Here is a 20,787-nt window from a genome sequence, read left to right on the forward strand (position 1 = left end):
AATGACTTATGTATAGAGTCATATTGGCTGGCGTGACTCGGTGGTTAAATATTTGTGCAGATGGTAAATAAAAGCTTGATGGTTCTAACCCTGCAATGGCTGATTCATGAATTGTCATCTTTAAAACACTGAACCTCCTGCGACGAGACACTCATGGACACGAGACATGAAGCAACCGCCAATGACATCTATCATGCTCTGTGTGCAGCAACAGTTTCTCTCTGTCAAGCACGCCCTGTATACGTGAGTGTGTGTGTGTGTGTGTGACATTAGTTTGTGTGTTTAATTTATTCTGTTCCACTCCATTGGCTTAATGCTGTTAATGTTAAGTGGCAATATTTTAAAGTGGGTAATGTAGGTCAGTGTGGTTTCTGATTATGTGCCGTTAACATTTTACACTTTGAAAATGTTAGAGTGAGTAAATTCCCATCAGCCACAGCCAAGATATTTACACAGCTAAATCCGCATGATGTATTTCTGAAATCCAGCTGATTGACATGCATATGAGAGATGCATTAAATTGTAAATGAGAGAAACGCTGAGCACACGCAGAACAGATAATTTTAATTGAAAACTTTCACTTGTGCACTGAGGTGCAACGCCAGAATATTGAGAGCGGTTTCACATTTTTCTCTGCTGAACAAAACCAGCTAATTATTCTTTTTAGCATACATTATATTTACTTAACAGAGAAGTGCACAAGCTGGTAATTGTTGAGGTTATGAAATTACATAGGCTAATTTGTTCATTTCCAAGGAAAAATGCTGCATTTTAATGCACAAAATGAAAGCTCTCATTTAAGCACAGACAGTGACAGGACGCCCTCTATTGGCTAAAGGTTTTGTGCCTCCAATGATTTAAATTGATAACTATTTTTACTTAATTTTTAGGACTAAATTAAATATATATCAATACTTTGATCAATGCATACTCACAGCAATTCAATATTACTTTTCTTTTTTGTCACTGATTGATTTTTGTGACACTGGACTTAAACCATACACTGTAAAATAAAACCAAGATTATTGGAGTAAGTTGTACAAGAAAACACTGTCAGTTTTACTACTTCAAAATTCCACATTTAATTCAATGTGGTACTTGCCGTTTCTTTGTGATTGTTTGTGAAATTTACTAGCAATTTCCGAGTAAAAACTGTTTCTTTCCGAATGGTTTTCAGTGTATGTCGTGAGCAATGCACCATAGCTCTGAAATGAATGAAGGAAATGATGTGTTTTTTGTGTCTCATTTAATGGAAGATCCAAATTTAAACATTGTCTGAAAGCATCCTTATATTTGAACAATACATAAAGGAAATAAAGTTTTGCATAGAACAGCAGTGGGAAGAGAAAAGGAGGTAGAGAGAGTTAGAGACAGACTTGCATACTAAGTATTGGTGTTGGACGGGCAGTGGGATCATGCTGAAGGTCACACTTCTCCGCATGTTTCCTCTGAGAGTCACAGCACATCTGTCCTCTCTGTCTTATATGGAAATCATCTGTCATGTCATACTTTGATTGGTCCCTGAGGGCCAACATGACAGGAAGCACAAACTGGCCCCAGGTGCATTATAGGTAATGCTATAGTCTTTTGCGTTCACATGATCCGGTCACCAGCGGTTACTCTTGGCAGCCAAGTCCTCGTCCATGATTCGTGGAAGACGTCCGCTCGCTCCGCCTTCCAGGTATCCAGACTTCACAGTGGGCGCTTCTGGAAATGTCCTCTTTTTACTCAGATCTAATGAGGGAAAAATGCAGTACAGAAGTTTCAAATGCTTCAAATGTTTAGATTTATCCGGCATATGTCGACATGATGATTTCTTAGTCAAATCAGCCAACAGAATGTTTCTTTAACGAGTTCTACATTAGATTGGTTAATTAAAGTGACCCGTGATGGCGAGAATCATCTTCCGCCGCGCTCCAAATGTGTTCACGCCCACTTCCTTCAAATCCTCGTCTGAGAGCGTCAGGAACGTCTGGTAATCGATCTGACAGATGAGAGAACAACATTTATCTGTGTGTGTGTGTGTGTGTGTGTGTGTGTGTGTGTGTGTGTGTGTGTGTGTGTGTGTGTGTGTGTGTGTGTGTGTGTGTGTGTGTGTGTGTGTGTGTGTGTGTGCACACATGTCTTTAGGTGTAATTGTGTGTGTTGCCTCATGTAGTTAGACGTTTGACTTGATGAAAATAGATGATACCACACAAACAAACTGGTGTAGAAAATATTAAATCATTAAAAAAACTGCACATATCTGAATTTAACAAAAGCAACACACTCCAAAAATGATTTTCTTACTCGGAATTTTTCACTTGTTTAACAATATAAATATCTAAACATTCTTAAAATCAAGATGCATTTACTTGAGAAGCAAAATTATTTAATGTATTTAAGTCTTGAGTGAGTTTATACTACCGTTAATAAAATTAAAAAAATCATGTTTTTGAAAGGAGTCTCACAAAGGCTGCATTTATTTGATCGAAAATAAAGTAAATATGAAGCAGCACAACTGTTATCAATATTTATAAAAATAAGAAATGTTTCTTGAGCAGAAATTGAGCACATTAGACTGATTTCTGAAGGATCATGTGACACTGAAGACTGGAGTAATGATGCTGAAAATTCAGATTTGATCACAGGAATAAATTACATTTCAGAATATATTCAAATAAAAAACGTATTATTATTAAATATTTTTATTTTATTATTATATTTTATTTTATTATTTTATTTATTATTAATATTATATTATTTTATTTTAAACTTTAATATTTCACAATATAACTATATTTTTGAGCAAATAAATGCAGTGTTGGTGAGCATAAGAAAAAAAAAAAAAAATTATTCCACAGATACTTGCAAATATCAGCCAGTTTTCGGACCCCACTGGCCGGTCTTTGATTTGATATTGAACATTTTGCATCAGAAGATAATATTCTTGTTTTCATATATTTATCAGAAAACGAGACTTTGCATCTGAAATCAATGTATATTGGTTTAAAAATGTTATTTTATTGAAATCCAAGACAAAGATACTGTGTAGGAAAATATTTTTTTTTCCAGTGCAAATACTGATTGTTTGTTTGACAAACCAAAAACAAAGCAGAATCTACTGTACAGTTCTGCTCATAGAAACCTTTTTTTAAAGATCTGATGCAAATAGCCAGACCAACTTCAGCAAATCCACTCACTAGATCCACCTCAAACTTTTAGACATGACTTTGTTTCCAGTTAGACTAAAATAATCCTGTGCACCCTCATTCCTCAAGGTTAGATCCAGTCAGATTGTGTGTGTGTGTGTGCAATCTGCATCAGACAATAGCGGCGTGTGGGTGTTCTGTGGGTGTGCCGTCTGGGACGTGTGTGTGTGTGTGTGGGTTGTGCATTTACCTCCTGTTGTTGGAAAATATCAATGTATTTCTCCAGACCCAGCTGTGCCAGTAACTCAATAAGATCATCTGCGTGGGCGGGACTGGGAGAGCTGCCAATCAAATGTCTGGACACTGTAGCCCCGCCCTCAGAGCTGGTCATGTACCCCTCCGCTGCAGGTTAAAGGTCAGAAATGAAAAGCTCACAAAGCTGGAGTGATATCTAAATTTCCCAGTAGGATCTCGATCACCTCAACAAGCGTAAATGATTGTTTCACCTTGAAATAAAGCAGCTGGCAGAATTTAATTCTGTAAAGAGCAGCTAAACTCATTTAATAGTTACTGTTAATTAAACATGATACTGCATGTCACACCCTCTGTAATTAGGGAGCAGAACGATGAGTTTAACAGCACACATACATGTTCGGGCTGATGACAAACTATAGGCAAGAAAGGATGATGATGAAGGTGGTGATGAAGATGCAGATCCACGTCTTTCTCTCCAGTTCCCCGAGTCGCTGCCGTTCTGTGAACTCCACACCTACAACCACACAGACCAATCATGATGCTGAAGTAATGACGCTGAAAATTCATCTTTGATCACTGGAATAAATTACATTTTACAATACATTCACATAGAAAATATTTATTTTAATTTGCAAAAATATTTCACAATATCTCTGTTTTTGCTGTATTTTTGATTAAATAGATGCAGCCTCGGTGAGCAGAAAAGACTTCTGTCAAAACATTTTAAAAAATCTGATTTCTTTTTCTTTTTGGAGTTTGAACGTTCTGCAAAACATAGTCTTTTGTATTACACAGAAAAAAAAAAGCTTTTACAGGAAATCATTTTTTGACAGGTTTTAAATAATATGAGCAGTTGATGGCAAGTTTAGTTTTTGATTGAACCCTTTAAAAAAAGGACGAAGCAAAAAACAGATTTCAATAACTTTTCGATTTGAATCCTTCAAGGGGTTTCACTTATACTCAGAATTCATTCGATGATTCAAACAGCAGTCACAATCAAACTCAGATTCAATCAGTGCTGCAGTGCTGAGCTAAACCTCTCTCATTGAGAGCTTTAATTGAGAGCGTCTCATTATCTCAGCAGAGAGGAAATGAGGGTGGAAGTGAAGGGAACAGTGATGTGCTGCTCACTGTGTGCCCGTACACTTCTGTGACTGGAGTTTACAGTCTTTTCTCCTATGATTACACTGTTCTGAATGACAGGCGCGTATGTGTGTGTGTGTGTGTATACATTACCACTGTACTCAGAAAGGAATATTTTGTATAAACTCACACACACACGTGGGTTATTTTGAGGTCTCTTGTTCAGATAACACACACACAAACACACACAGTCCATATTGGTACACATATCATAATGAGGACATTCCATAGGCGTAATGGTGTTTATACTGAGCTCATTTCTAGCCCCTAAACCTAATCCTCACAGAAACTTACTACATTTTTATTTATTTTTATAAATCAAATAAAAAACGTTGTTATGAGCAATTTGACACACTGCAATATAAGGACTTTGATTCCTCTTAATGAAGGTCAGACAAGTAGGCTACTCACATAGTTTTAGTTAAACAGAAAACTTTTGATACGTTTCATTTACACGACAACAGCGTTTTGGACTGAAAACGCAAACTTTTGAAAACAATTTTGCATCAAAGTGCAAGTTTTCGATAATGATACAGTTATTGTCTATATGTTAACAACAATTTATGTTTGTTATATGATATATTGCATATATAACTATATTTTTAACAATTTGTTAAAATGGTGATGTCATGCACATTACGTGTTCAGTCTATAGGAGTGTGTGTTTCTTTACAAACATCGCCAACTACTGGCCTGACATGAATAATACAGTGCGTTTAATAGTTTTCGTGAAACAGGATCGTTTTGACAACGTTTTCCTCTGCACACGAAAAACACAAATTAAAAACGTTTCTGTTATTAGTACATCATTGTCCTGTAAATGTACTCTAAGATTCCTGTTCAAAAGTTTGGGTTTGGTTAGCTTTTTTAAAAGAAGTCTCTTATGCTCACAAAGCCTGCATTTATTTGAATGAAAAATAATAGGCTAATATTCTGAAATATTATTACAATTCAAAATAACGTATTTCTATATGAATACATTTTAAAATTGAATTACTTTCTCTGATGCAAAGCTGAATTTTCAGCATCATTGCTCACCAATTTGATCGAAAATACAAAAATATTGAAATATTGTTACACTTTTAAACAGCTGCTTTCTATTTGAATATATTTTAAAATGTAATTTATTCCTGTGATCAAAGCTGAATTTCCAGCATCATTACTCCAGTCTTCAGTGTCACATGATCCTTCAGAAATCATTCTAATATGATGATTTGATGCTCAAGAAACATTTCTGATTATTTTCAATGTTGAAAACAGTTGAGCTGCTTAACAATTTTGTGGAAACTGTGATAGATTTTATTTTTCATGATTCTTTAGTGAATAAAGTTCAAAAGTACTTATATATATTTTTGTAACATTATAAATGTTTTTACTGTCACTTTTTACCAACTTATTGAGTCTTTGCTGAATAAAACTATTAATTTCTTTAAAAAAAAAAAAAAAAAAAAATTTACCACAAATTGGTGTACATGGTATAATCTTTGTCAAAATAACTTTTACATTTCATGAAGGAAATGTGATTGGTGTTTGCTAGTGCAAAACTCACTATTTGGCACACATGATAAACTCTGATACTCAGTGTTATAGGTTTTGAAAAGCCAAAGTGTACTGTGCGTCCTCATTTGGAGAGCTGGATGTGTGTGTGTGTGTGTGTGTGTGTGTGTGTGTGTGTGTGTGTGTGTGTGTGTGTGTGTGTGTGTGTGTGTGTGTGTGTGTGTGTGTGTGTGTGTGTGTGTGTGTGTGTGTGTGTGTGTGTGTGTGTGTGTGTGTGTACCTGCTGCTGGTTGATGTAGGGTCTGTAGCAGCGGCGGCTCACGGCTCTCAGCTCGCGCACAGCGTCGGTGGGCATCGATTTAGAGAAGCCCAAGCCAGCCCAGGTGTCTGTGGGGGTCCGAACCTCAGTGACCACGGGTGTCTGCTGCATGGCTGTAACACACACTTCACAGATTAAATCACAGGCATTATTAGACACACACACAAACTGCCTGAACGCCTGGAAACATTATACGCTCAGAACCAGGTCCAGATTTACACTGGCATACAGCAGCAGCTCTAATTAAAGTGTGTGTGCAGTGTCGCTTTTAACTGCATTGTGCATTGTGTGTGTGTGTGTGTGTGTGTGTGTGTGTGTGTGTGTGTGTGTAAGTCCCCCTGAATTATTAAACACCTGCCACCTAATTAAACAACTTAATCAAAATCAGTCATGCAGAAGAATGTGCTGCTATACCTTTCTCTTTCTCTCTCTCTCTCTCTCTCTCTCTCTCTCTCTCTCTCTCTCTGAATGAAATCGTTTAAACAGGAGCTTATTTAAAAGTACAGTATCTGTTTCTGAGGTGCACAGGGTGTGAGATTAAAGATTAAAAAACACATGCCCATTCTTGGATTTAGTAGGATAATCTTTTGACGTTTTGTGTGGCGATTCCTGAAGCAAGAGTGCCATATTTTAATATCCAAACATTTATAGTCTCTGTCTGACAAGTCTTAATTACTCGGCTTCTCAGATCATTTAGATTTAGATTTGTTTTCTTTTTTCTTTTTTTTTACATAATTTACTTTATACATCAAACCCACTCACTTCTGACAGAAATATGGATACATGCGTAAGTGTGTTTTGTGTGCCGGTGGGTAGATAACATTATGTTCTTGTAATTTTATTTTTAATCACTAAATCAAATTAACGTTTAAACTTTAAAGTGTATAACTTGAATGCAATGTAATTTTCTTTGGATAGAATCATCTGCCAAATGCATAAATGTAAATCAAGATTTTAGGATAAAATGTTTCTGTAAAATGTTTATGAATGCAAATAAAAAAAATTGCCTATACTACACTGTAAAAAAAAAAAAGTTTTTTCTAAGTTGTAAATAAAACAAGGATTATTGGAGTATGTGTGTGACTTAAAAATTCACATTTTATTCAATGCATTGTTTGCCATTTCTATGCGATTGTTCGCAAAAAATTCACCTGCAATTTCTGAGTGAAAATTTCTTCAAAGTTTAAATGGTACTAGAATTGAAGTACAAATATTCCTCATCTGTCAATTAACATAAGCTCATGAAAGAGGTGCAGAACTAATGAATTTAGTCTAACACGTCACACATCATGTCAACTAGCCAGAATGATTTTATGTCAGCTTGCTCTGTGTGTGTGTGTGTGTGTGTGTGTGTGTGTGTGTGTGTGTGTGTGTGTGTGTGTGTGTGTGTGTGTGTGTGTGTGTGTGTGTGTGTGTGTGTGTGTGTGTGTTCATCTGTCTGCATATCCTGTGGGTGGAGTGGCTGCAGTCCATTATAAATCTGGCAGCGTGTTACTCTGAAATGGGTCCCCTCTATCACCCTCCCTGGCACTGCGTAACGCTTAAATGGCTCCCCTATATCACCTCTCTGGCACACTCAAGCTCTTTAATCCATTTTGAGGTTTATACAGCATGATGAATGCCAAATAGATGGAGCCTGCGGTGGCCCGTCGCACACAGACACAAGTCCACCCAGTCACGGCCCAGAATAACAATCTGAATTGGGCACAGCTTAAATCATTTGGCTTTTAATCGTCACATTTTGATCACACAAAGATTACACTTTGATGTGAGACACTGTGAAAATGATGCAGAAAATGAACACATCGATCTAAACTCCGTCGGTAAGAAATAAATATGAGAGTGCATGAATCTGAAATCTTTATCTAAAATATATTTATTCATAAAAAAAAAACACTAAAAAAACCAGAAACAACAGTATCACTGTCATATGCATCATATTCATCAGCAATATTAGTTTGAATTAACTTATTGGCACTAAATTATAATATAATATAATATAATATAAAATAATATAATATAATCTAATATAATCTAATATAATATAATATAAATGCATAGGCAAGGCAAATTCTATAAAATAATAATAATAATTAATAAAAAAAATATATATATATATGTGTGTGTGTGTGTGTGTGTGTGTGTGTGTGTGTGTGTGTGTGTGTGTGTGTGTGTGTGTGTGTGTGTGTGTGTGTGTATGTATGTATGTATGTATATAAATTAACTTATTGGCACTAAATTATAATATAATATAATATAAATGCATAGGCAAATTTGTTTTGTACTGTAACATTATTGTAACATACATATATACATACATACATACATATATACATACATACATACATACATACATACATACATACGTATATATATATATATATTCAAGTCCTGAATAAAAACAAACAAACCTTGAGTTGCCAGAAGCTTTTTTCTCTCGTATTCACGGTCCTGTTAAACAACAGTAAGCAAAGATTGTTTTAATAAACCGGTGAGACAAATGCTTTTAGTTGTGAACTATAATTGCTAAATCTGACAAAATCTTCCATTTTGATTAATAGGTACAGTTTTAAAACTGTGAGAGTGATGTACCTCATTATGAGGGTCGACGGAGGGGAATATTCTCAGACTACAGCGTCTGTCTCTGTTCAAATACACACCATCCACCTCCACCCTCACTGACCTGAAACACACACACAGTTTAAACAGGGATATATTCTAGACTATTATATATTATATATTATAGATTCTACATATTCTAGACTGTAATCCAGAGCATGTTCTGCCAGTCTGGACGGAGGGTTTTACCTCTCAGACGTGAGCGGCTGGTTTGGCTCCCTGGAGGCCTCTGATTGGCTGCCTCTCCTTGATGAGACAGTTGTCCTGGCAACGACCTCTCTAACCTCTGTCACCTCCGCATGTGGCGAGACGCAGGACTCCGTCTCTGCTTGTGTCTGCGGATCGTCATTCTCTGGAATCTGATACAATGACATTAATACAAGCTTTTGGTTTTGTTTACTCATAAACACTTTTACTGTCATTAAATCTTATTTACTTTAGCATTATATTAAACACACAATTTTATTGAAGACGTATAAGTAGCGTGAATCATGCAGTCAGTTGGTCAATCAATATGATTCGTTATATGCATGAAACACCTGGATGACCTGCGACTTTCAACAAATACTGTGAATATATATATACACATACATACACAGTATATACAAATTATTTTGAATATAATTTTTTATTTTTTTATTTTATATTTACAAAAATATATTTGAATTTGTAAAGTATTTATACATCATGGGTGTATTTTTTATACTGCTTTTAATTTTTATGCTGATTTAAATAAAATATATTGTACTACATTAATAAAAATCTAATGGGAATTACTATTATGAATAACTATTACTATTATGAAAAAATGACAAAGAAAAAAAATCTATAAAACTCTAATTTCCAGGTGAATTATTATGATCATGAGAATTAGGAGGGAATTGCGCTTAACTACTATTTTTTTAAAAAGTCACAATACAAAAAATAGGCGTCATAAATATATACAAATTTATTTTCATAATTATATTAATAAAAATATTGTATTAAAATACTTGTGTATAGTTGTATATATATATTTTTATATAACTTAAATTCTAATTATTATATTATTCAAAATGGAAAAAAAATAGTTAAATTATCATTTAATGTAATAATGAAAAAACATCTCTTAAAATTGTTTTCATTGTCTATGGGCAAAATATATTATATCATATATATTATTAATATGGGGTAAAATATGACCAACATGTTCTAGACAGATGCTGTGATATATATATATATATATATATAATATATCCATTCTAAACATAATCAGGATTCTGATCATTGAAACCTTCTCTAATTTAGACTCCACTCCTTTGAGTCCTATCCGTCCATCCTCTGAGGTAACAGCCAATCCGGGTGGTGGTGTGGGGCGGGGCTTCCCAGTGGGAGAGCCAATCACAGCATCTGGAGAGGGCACGGCGCATGAAGAATGACAGGTACAAAAACAGTTTATTTAGCACAACGAACAAGCATCAGTGAAATTAAAGAGGATGAAAGCACTCATGAACCACTCACACACACACACACACACACACACACACACACACACACACACACACACACACACACACACACACACACACACACCTGTCTCAGTGAGGCACAGTTGTTGCATTAACACCTTGAGCCAGTAGCCTGTGATTCCATTATTGGCCACCAGAGGGTCCACAGGGGTCTTGGTCGTCAGCGAGACCTCAGACATGTTCTTGGTCACTACAGAGACCTCACTGGAGTCCAGCCCGAGAAGCAGACGTCTCGCCTCATAGAGGTTCATGATGTTCCTCTCCAAACCTTTCACAACCACTGACTGGACACACACACTTTAACCAGTTATACGTGCATAAATGACACGAAACCAGACGAAATGTGGTTGAAACAATGTTAGTTGTTGTTTCAACACTGAGAATTTTTCAACACTGAGAAGTATAATATATAATATTATTTAAAAACGAATATTAATATAATATTAATAAAATGCTGTATTATTTGTATATAGTTTTAGATATTTTTATATGATTTAAATTATATAAAATGTCACACTGCAAAAACTCTAACTGTCCTAAAATAAGCTTAATTTCCTATGAGCAAAACATTTCATGTTATATACTATATACATTTTTATTTATTTGTTTGATTATGGGGTGAACTATTCCTTGACCTTTGACCTCTTTGAACCCCCTTAAACATGCCTGCTGTATCAAAACCCTGAGGTATGTACTCGTCATTTTAGTCCGTAGTATAAATATATGAATTTATTATTTGTATGCATAGGTTTTTTTGCCAGGTGCATTGTGGGCGCTGTGCTGTAGTACCTTCGCTGTCTGCTTGACCTTCGGTTTGACGCTGATAAAAACTCCCAGGTTCTGCATCATCTGAGCGAGTTTCCGAGGGTCAGAATCTCCCTCGTCCTTCACATCAAACATCAGACAGACAGGCAGACAGTCCTGCATGAGAACACACACACACACACACACACACACACACACACACACACACACACACACACACACACACACACACACACACACACACACACACACACACACACACACACACACACACACACACACACACACACACACACACACACACACACACACACACACACACACACACACACACACACACACACACACACACACACACACACACACACACACACACACACACACACACACACACACACAGTCAGACGAGAGCAGGACGGCCCGGGCCAGACAAACACACTGACAGATTCTTATAAATATGCTATTGTCTATTATATCATGCGTGATGTGAATGCTGACAGTCCATTATGCAGCTAATCCTGTCAGAATCACATCTATTTTCACATTAAATGACACATATTTCCTGATGCAATGACATTCAGACATTTGAGGCTACAGTGAAATTAATGAATGTAATGAATATTTATGCAGATGTTGCAGTGTTTGCAGATTTTGTTTGGTCGACTGTTGTTTGAAAAATAATAAAAATTGATGAATGTGAAAGCAGCACTTTGGGAGAAATGACCAGTTAATTATATTGAGTACAGACTGATTATTATTATATAGTGTTATTTTAGTATCATAACTATTGCAGTATTTATTGATATTACATTTTTTAGTAATTTTGCTGTTGTTTGGTGTGTGTGTGTGTGTGTGTGTGTGTGTGTGTGTGTGTGTGTGTGTGTGTGTGTGTGTGTGTGTGTGTGTGTGTGTGTGTGTGTGTGTTTAAACATGTCTATTTGGATTTTATACTTTTTTATTTACAACAAAAACTTAAACTAAACTAAATAGAAATGTACGTTTTTTTTTGCATTTTATTTCAGATAAAGTTTATTTTATTTCAATTAATGCTTTTAATAGTTTTAGTTTTAGTTTACAATAACAACACTGGACTGACCCAAACCCTAAAAGAGAACATTAAGCATTTATCGAATTTATCGAAAAAAACAAAAAACAAAACGAAACTTTATGCAAGTCATTTTTCAAAATGAAAACGCCTTTTTTTTCCTTTTTTTTTTGTCATATTAATCTTTCCAGGGCTATTATAGTTAACTAAATAAAAAATAAGAATATATATGAATAACATGAATAAAAAAATATATTAAAAAAATCAATAAAAATCGTCAATAAAAAAAACTGAAATAAAGTCAAACATAAATAAAATACTTATTTTATTTCAGTTAATATTAATAAAACAATAATACTACATTAAATATATTAAAATAACACTGCATCTCACACACATCATACCTATAGTATAGTTTACTATTTATATTATTTTTGCACTTTAAGTATACTACTATTTTCCCATTTAGGTATAATTTTTTATACTTGTAATAACTTTAACCGTACTTGAAGTAAATCCCTATGTACACTGTACACTAATTTCTTGTACCATCAGCTGCTGTCGAGCGAGACACACTCCGTCGGCCGTGCCCTGGATGAGGAGCGAGGGTGTGTGTTGCGGAGCGCTGAGGTCGGGCAGGATGATCTGTGTGTGTGTCTGATGCATCACGGTGAGGAAGTTCGCTCCGTTCTGACCCAACAGGAACAAGTGTTGCTGTGAGGTGACGTCCAGCTGCGTGCTCACCATCACTCCTGTCAAACCCGAGCCCAGCAGCAGCTCCATCAGGACACAGGTCGCCTTCTGCAGAGGTCAAAGGTCATTAGGTCAAGGAGGAATTACACCACCCTGAAACATATTTGCTGAAGGAAATCAAATGTTTTGGGGTGCTGATTACACAAATAGTGCCTGTTTATCTCTAAAGCATCACTTTCTCACTAAAAATGAAGTATATTTTGTAGCATTTTTGACATCCATTTGTACAGTGAAGAATTATCTTTTAATCACCAGTAAAACCACAGAGACATGGTTCCTATATTCCTCAGAGCCAGGTTATAACTCTCAGCCGATTTCCACATATAGAACATTATTTTATGCCTAATCCTTATTTAATGTTTAGAAATATGGCCAATAACAGAAGAAAATGCAAACATGGACAGTTAATATTGTGCTCTTTGTGAACAAACACAAAATTTCTCTGTTAAACCCAAAAGTTTTGCCAGGGAACGTTGAAATATCATTTTTCGTCCCATCTTGTACTTCTTTCTTTCACCATGTCCCTCAAGGGGCTCCGCATACATATACATACAGTATATCATTTGAAAACAAAAGTACATTAGTGCAAGTTTTTACTGGTAGTTTTGAACTCAGCATCATCAAACTGGGTAATATCAAGCCTTCTTGCAAATCAGCAGAATATTTGAAGATGCAGGGTTGTGTTATTGATGTCATATGTGATCACATGATCACAGGCGTCACCTTCAGGGCAGCAGTGTTTCCCTGTACTCCTCTCACGCTGCAGGTGCTGCAGTAAAGCTTGGGCTGCGATCTGAAGCTCATGCTCACTCCAAACGCCTGAGCCACGTGCTGGATCACCGGCGACCCCGTATCTGCCACCACACCCCCCACAAGGGTCACGGGGAGGTCAAAGGTCAGCACCAGGGGCTGCAGATCCTGCGGTGCACAAACTTACGCAAATCACACCAGATTCACATGCACACACATTTATCACCAATGACAGCCTCATTTATTCTCATTATTCTTCATGGTGATTCTCACTAGATTTTCATTACTGTAGTAGAATATTTTTAAATCAGTGTAAAATTGAAAGGAATTTTTTTTATTATTTTATATTTTGTAATATATAAATTATATTAATATATTAATATTATAATCAGGGTTATTATTGGTAAAAATAACGACTTGAAATAAAATAATGAACTGAAATAAAATAAAATTTCGGCTAGTCACCAAAGCAACATTTCTCATTTTCATTTAATTTAAGTTGAAATACTAAAATAAATAAATAAATAAATAAATAAATAAAAACTAGAAAATTATTAAAATGAACACATATTAACTTTTTTTTTTTACAAATAAAAATGACAAAACAAACAAAATTTGTAAACTTTTACTAAAATTAAAATAAATAAAAAATACAACAACAACAAAAATTAAATATAAAAATGAACAGAAAATATAAATATTTTATACAAAAATAAGATTATAATGATTATAATTTAATATTTTAATATATTTTAATATACATTATATTGTAATTATTATATTAATTAAATATAAAAATGTGTTATATTATCATGAAATATGAGCCATAAAAAGACATATCTGAATATAAATAAATGAATACTGAATATAAAGTCACATATAATGAATGTTTATTATAATGAGGCCTGACTGACCCGGATGCGTCTCCGCGCAGACTCCACCCCCTGAAGCGGCCCGGCGATGGACACCTGCAGGTATATGACAATAATGAAGTCTGTTTCAAACAGTGAGCTTTATCAATGATGAGAAGAAATGCTGTGGGTTCATATCTCAGTACCTGGTTGCTCTTTTCTCCTGCGCTGTTGTTCCGGTTGGAATCGGGGAAGTGAATGTGACAGGACGTGTCCTCCATGACCTTCTTAATGTTCCCGCCCCCTTTCCCAATCACATGAGAGTGCTCCGTGTGTGTGACGTCCATCTTCAGCGTGACTTTATTCACCTGTGCACAGGTGTGTTGGTGTGAGATCTCCACAGGACAGATAAACACACTCCTTAAAGGGATAGTTCACCCAAAAATGAAAATTACCCCATGCTTTATTCACCCTCAAGCCATCCTAGGTGTATATGACATTCTTCCTTCAGACAAATACAATCGGCATTATATAAAAAAAAAAATCCTGGCTCTTCCAAGCTTTATAATGGGAGTGAATAGGCACTATTTTTCCATACAAGTGCATAGAAGCTAGAAGCTAGTTATTTTAGTTGATAAAGATTAATTTTTTTGTTTTTTTTCTTACTTTAACGCATCGCTTCACTTCAGAAGGCCTTTATTAACCCCTCAGAGCCGTTTGGGACACTTTTATGATGGATATGATGCACTTTGATGGACTTTTAAAAATATACAGCCATTCACTGCCATTATAAAGCTTGGAAGAGCCAGGACATTTTTTTTATATAACTCAGATTGTATTCGTCTGAAGGAAGAATGGCTTGAGAGTGAGTAAATCATGGGGTAATTTTCATTTTTGGGTGAACTATCCCAATAAGAGAAATGAAAGGAGGTCAAATCTCACCTTAGTCTCAAGAAGCTCCAGAATCATCCGTTTGGCCTCCAGAACGTTTGCTCTTTTCCCCTCCACTTTAACATGAGGATCTAGAGAGAAACACACAAATCATCACGATGCATTTTCAAGCACAATGCTTCTGCGCTAAACTGACTTATTCAGTGGGGGAAATGTGGATGGAGATGCATTGGGGTTTGATTAGATCATAAAAAGTGGCTTTGATTTCTGTCAGCTGTAAAGAAAAATTATTTAACTATAAAAAAATGATCAGCCTTATTTGAGCGCATGCATTTTTAATGTGCATTTTTAGAATTTATGCACATCTTGGCGTTTCCAGCCAGCGTTTTTTTAGACAATATCCCAAAATGTGCATTAAAATAAGTGGATGGAAACAGCTATTTACTCCCCACATGTCTTTCAAAACTCATATGTCTCTATCTCTTAAATCTCATCTGCACATTCAAACATATTGCAGGAAGATGCATTGCACCAGGACAGATGTCAGTGATGGCAAATAACCAAACACTTGACAATGGCATATAATGAGTCATACTGATTAGTTAGGACACACTAGAACAAAAACGAGGATTTCCTTTGAAACTTTCACTCTTTCACATTCTCACATTGAATTAAACATGAGATTTTTAAGGATTGAAAAGTATTTTCTTGTAAAACAATAATCATTGTTCCATTTACAGCTTTGAGTGCACTTTTATGCTACTTTTATGGTGCATTTGGGCTTTTTTGGTCTTAAACAGCAGCTCGGACATTAAGCTAAATGCTCCTTTTTTGTGTGTTTGTACTAACATGAGGGTCAGGACGCGGTGTGACATCACTCACCTTTCTTTGATTTCGCACCGATCTTCAGCTTGGACGGCCATTTCACCTGCGTGTGTGTTTCTCTCATCACCTGGAACAATGAGTGTGTAAGGAAGAGAAACTCAGACATTCAATTTGCATCTTCAGATCCTCCATTCATCAGAGACCATTAGCATCTCAAAGCTCCTCGTTTTGCCTTCATAACACCTTAATCTGTTGAGTGTGTTTGGAACTAAATCACTTGAGTGGTTTTTACTTCCAGGAAACTGCACCAGTATGTGATCCTCATACTGAAACAGCAGCGGATCTGAACGCGTGTACACGTCTTCAGATGGCAGCGGGTTTGACAGGATTTCTAGATGGTCATGTAGTGCAAAGAGCCTAATTATAGTGAGGTTCTTCACATAAACGCTTAAATGTGAAAATGAGAATGTGGTCCATATCAGGCACTTATTAGCGGCTGATTAAAGTTAATATTAGATGTGTTATTTGAACTCTTACCTTCTCGAAGAACTCCTCGCCTGACAATCCAGAACATTCTGCAGGAGCTAAAGACAAGGTGATATATCATATTTTATCAAAGATATTTAAATTATATACCATAAAAATAATGAACATAATTTAAATATTACATTTATATTGCATTTTTTACATGCTCTGCTCACACATTTTCTATATTGGCTATTTCTAGATATATGTAGACTATTATAATACTTTACCAATAATGTGAATGTTAGTGAAACAAACACATAAATAAATGTTACTGTGTGTGTTTTTGGATAGTTACAATTTTGTCTCCATGGTGATAGTTCTCTAAAGACAATAAAACATTTGAATTTTATTATACTTTTTTTTTTTACACTTTATTATTTATTATTATTACACTTTATGGTTTACCAATGAATAATTAATACTAAAATCATTAATAATTAAAAAAATACATAAATTATAAATAAATACATAATAAATAAATAATAATACATAATGAAAAATAAATAAATAAATAATAAATAATATATAAAAAATAAATAAATCAATACTGTGTGTTTTTGGATTGTTCAAACTGTGTTCATGTGATAGTTCTCTAAATTCATATTGCATATTTTGCATTCTTAATGCCATACTGGTTACACATTGCCTATTTCTAAACTATATGTAGAAGGACGGATGGATGGATGTGTGCGTTTAGGATTGTTAAAACTGTCTGGGTGAGTTCTCTAAAGAAACTACACAACTCAAACAATATCTTAAGACTTAAAAAGAGTAAAGACTCTCTCTCTCTCTCTATGTGTGTGTGTGTGTAGGGGTGGTAAAGTTAAACACATTTGCCCCAGAGTGACATTTACAGGGTTAGGCAGAACATCCCTCCTTTCATTTGCCGCTCCTCGTCACCATGGGTTACACAGCTCTGCAACCAAGAATGACTGAACAACCAGTGTGTGTGTGTGTGTGTGTGTGTGTGTGTGTGTGTGTGTGTGTGTGTGTGTGTGTGTGTGTGTGTGTGTGTGTGTGTGTGTGTGTGTGTGTGTGTGTGTGTGTGTGTGTGTGTGTGTGTGTTTCTACACAAAAAAAGAAAAAGACCACAAAGTCGCTTCTGAGAAACGGCGTCAAACAGCAAAGTTATGTTAGAGCAAACGATGCTGACGCAAAACTAATTCCCCTCCCTGTGAAAGGAGCAAACACACACAACTAAAAACACACTGAGCAGCGATACGGCACAAACACAGAGGAAAGAGGAAACAGATTAAAGCAAGAACCAGTGTGAAAGTAGAGTGTGTGTAAGTGCAGCGTCTGTGCTCCAGTAATGAATGATTCCTCAAAACATGAGTTGTTGAGGAGATTATTGTGTGAGTGATCAGACACACCATTCTCACCTTCTGGACCACAAAACACAATGACTCATATCTACAGACCAGAGGATCACAGAAAGAAACTATTTAGTAACCATCTATGCCCTAATAACCTGGGTTAAGGTGCGTTCAATCACGCCATGTTGGAATTACTGTAATCAAAAAGAACTTGTAGAACTCGTATAACAACTCAGAATTTTCCGACTTTTACCATGTGACCACTGCAGATTCATTCTGGCGTTGATCATGTTGAAATAAAACACTATAAAAACATAGAACGTCACAGGTTGTCATCTCGTAATTATGACATGGCGTTAACACAGTATTATTTTAATATAATTTTACATACTGGTTTTTATAAACATTATGAATTTTAAAAGTTTCCATTTTCATTTTAGTTAAAAGTTTTAGTAATTTTGTTGTTGTTTTTATTTATTTTTTTAAAATATAGGCTATCTACAGTTTTTATTACTTTTTGGTTTCAGTTTTAGTTATTTTATACATGAAGTTAAACTAAATGAACTAAACGAAAAGAAATGTTGCCATGGGAACTTGCTGAAATTAAATCATTAGATTTTTTAAAAAATATTTTATTTTAGTTCACATTTATTTTATTTCAAGTAGCAAAAATTTGTTTTTATGGTTTTAGTTAAATATAATAACTCTGCTAGCCAGCCAAATACACCCTGGCAACACCCTGGCAACCACCTACAAAACCCCAGTATCATAGCAGTGAGTTTTACAAAGACTCTCCAGAACATTTGTATTAATAATTATAAAATTTATAAGGAATTTGACATCTTAAGTTGATTTTGAAAGGAAGCGTCTCTAAAAGAGAAACTCTGAGGAATAACCCTGACTTTAGGAGGAGCATCTGCACCAGATTCCTGCTTTCTCCTCTGACAAGCTCGATCTGTCACTTGCTCTCACTCTCTCAGGGGTTTGAATGTCGACTTCATGTTGATGAATCGCAGGCTGTTAACTCGACTCAACTCCAGAATCTTCCTGGACAGCTCATGATAACAGACCACTAAACCTGTTCATCACAGCACACACACACACCACATCCATCTGATGCCCACTGACAATCACATCTCACACACACAAGCACATTTAGCTGGAAATCATAACCGGCTGGTTTGCATAGAAAAATCTAACGGATTAATGAAGCGTCTGGAAAGAAAACTATGACAGATTATAGAGTCATCGATCAAACACACACCGTACAGCATGAGCTCCAGCTTCTTCCGGTCGATCCGGAATCTCTCCTCCACACACTCCGGATCCGAAAGTTCCTGGTTCTGAAGTTCAGATCCTTCATCTTCCTCGTCCTCATCCTCCTCCTCCTCCTTCTTCTTCTGGTTCTGGTCCTGGTCCAGTTGTGGTCGGTCACAGGGCTCTGGTTCAGGAGACTCCGGCACGGTGCTGCTCGTCTCTGAGGCCGCCATAGCAAAAGTGTGTGTGTGTCCATCAGGGTGACCAAGGAAACAAGAAAAAGAGGGGCCCAGAGAAACCCCCACCACACACACACACACACACACACACACACACACACACACACACACACACACACACACACACACACACCTCAGAACAGAGCAATACTACATCACACCTCTCTAACAAAGCACATGAGTCAATCTCACTGCTCAGAAGTCTTTTTAAGTATCATTCCCGTTTCTCATTCGCTTTAAACTATAAAGGTTTAGTAATGGAATCTTTAGTTCCATGAAGAACTTTTATGGTTCTTTGGATTATTAAAAATGTTCTTCACATTAAGAAAAAAAATATTATTTTCAGAACTGTTCAGTGAAAGGTTCTTTGGGGACCCAGAAGTGCTTCTTCTACTGCATCGCTTTAAGAAAAACAAAAACCGACTGAAATGAGTCACTATTATTACAGCCGTTATATTATAGCCACCATTTACCAACAACTGAACTGGACTGAGCTGAACAGTCACACTATTGTCTTCTGTAGAGCTGCTTTATGGCTTTCAAAAATTATTACTTTTACATTAACACAGTTTTTTTCCTGTTTATTACTGTAAAGCTGCTTTGAAACTTACTGTATAAAGCGCAATATAAATAAATGTGACTTGACCATTTAAATGTCATTGCTATGTCAGAGAAATCCAGACATTAAAGAGATTTTATTTTATTTTATTTTATTTGTTGCTGTGGAACGGCTCACGGTTTTCTATTGGACTACTATTATTATCAGTATTGAGACCCGATGGATGTTTTTAGGATTTACACAACTTTGAGGATTTTTTTATTTTTATAATTTTTTTTACTGTCAAAATACAATCAACATTTCATCCGGATCTTTTCTGATTCATACAGAATTTCTTTCTTGGATGGTTTCTAAATTGCGATAGGAATCCTGTACATTCCTTCAGGATGGTCTGTAGGAATGTGTTCTTTATTGGTTCCCGTAAGCGGAGGCCTTGATAAAGCCGGTCTCCTCCCTCCCCGCTGGAGAAGAGTGTTTCAGGGGGAGGGGAAGTGTTTCGGGAACAATACCGGACACGACCCTCCGTTAACAATACG

At 35.8% G+C, this 20,787-nt stretch overlaps 1 protein-coding gene across 1 annotated transcript; it reads right to left on the reverse strand.

Moving 5' to 3' along the window:
- Positions 1-1,229: 1,229 nt before the first annotated feature.
- On the reverse strand, positions 1,230-19,814 carry bicc2 (bicaudal C homolog 2). The gene is made up of 19 exons (XM_082176957.1): positions 19,461-19,814; positions 16,890-16,936; positions 16,410-16,479; positions 15,579-15,658; positions 14,843-15,004; positions 14,700-14,753; positions 13,759-13,953; positions 12,832-13,083; positions 11,262-11,393; positions 10,537-10,756; positions 10,238-10,353; positions 9,154-9,323; positions 8,938-9,028; positions 8,757-8,796; positions 6,307-6,458; positions 3,780-3,900; positions 3,382-3,533; positions 1,885-1,984; positions 1,230-1,734 (listed from the first exon to the last, which is right to left on the reverse strand). The coding sequence occupies exons 1-19, from the start codon at positions 19,684-19,686 to the stop codon at positions 1,607-1,609; spliced, it is 2,508 nt and encodes an 835-aa protein (XP_082033083.1). The 5' UTR covers positions 19,687-19,814; the 3' UTR covers positions 1,230-1,606.
- Positions 19,815-20,787: the final 973 nt, after the last annotated feature.

This window comes from Leuciscus leuciscus (assembly GCF_965113295.1).
Source record: "Leuciscus leuciscus genome assembly, chromosome: 8".
Taxonomy (NCBI): domain Eukaryota; kingdom Metazoa; phylum Chordata; class Actinopteri; order Cypriniformes; family Leuciscidae; genus Leuciscus; species Leuciscus leuciscus.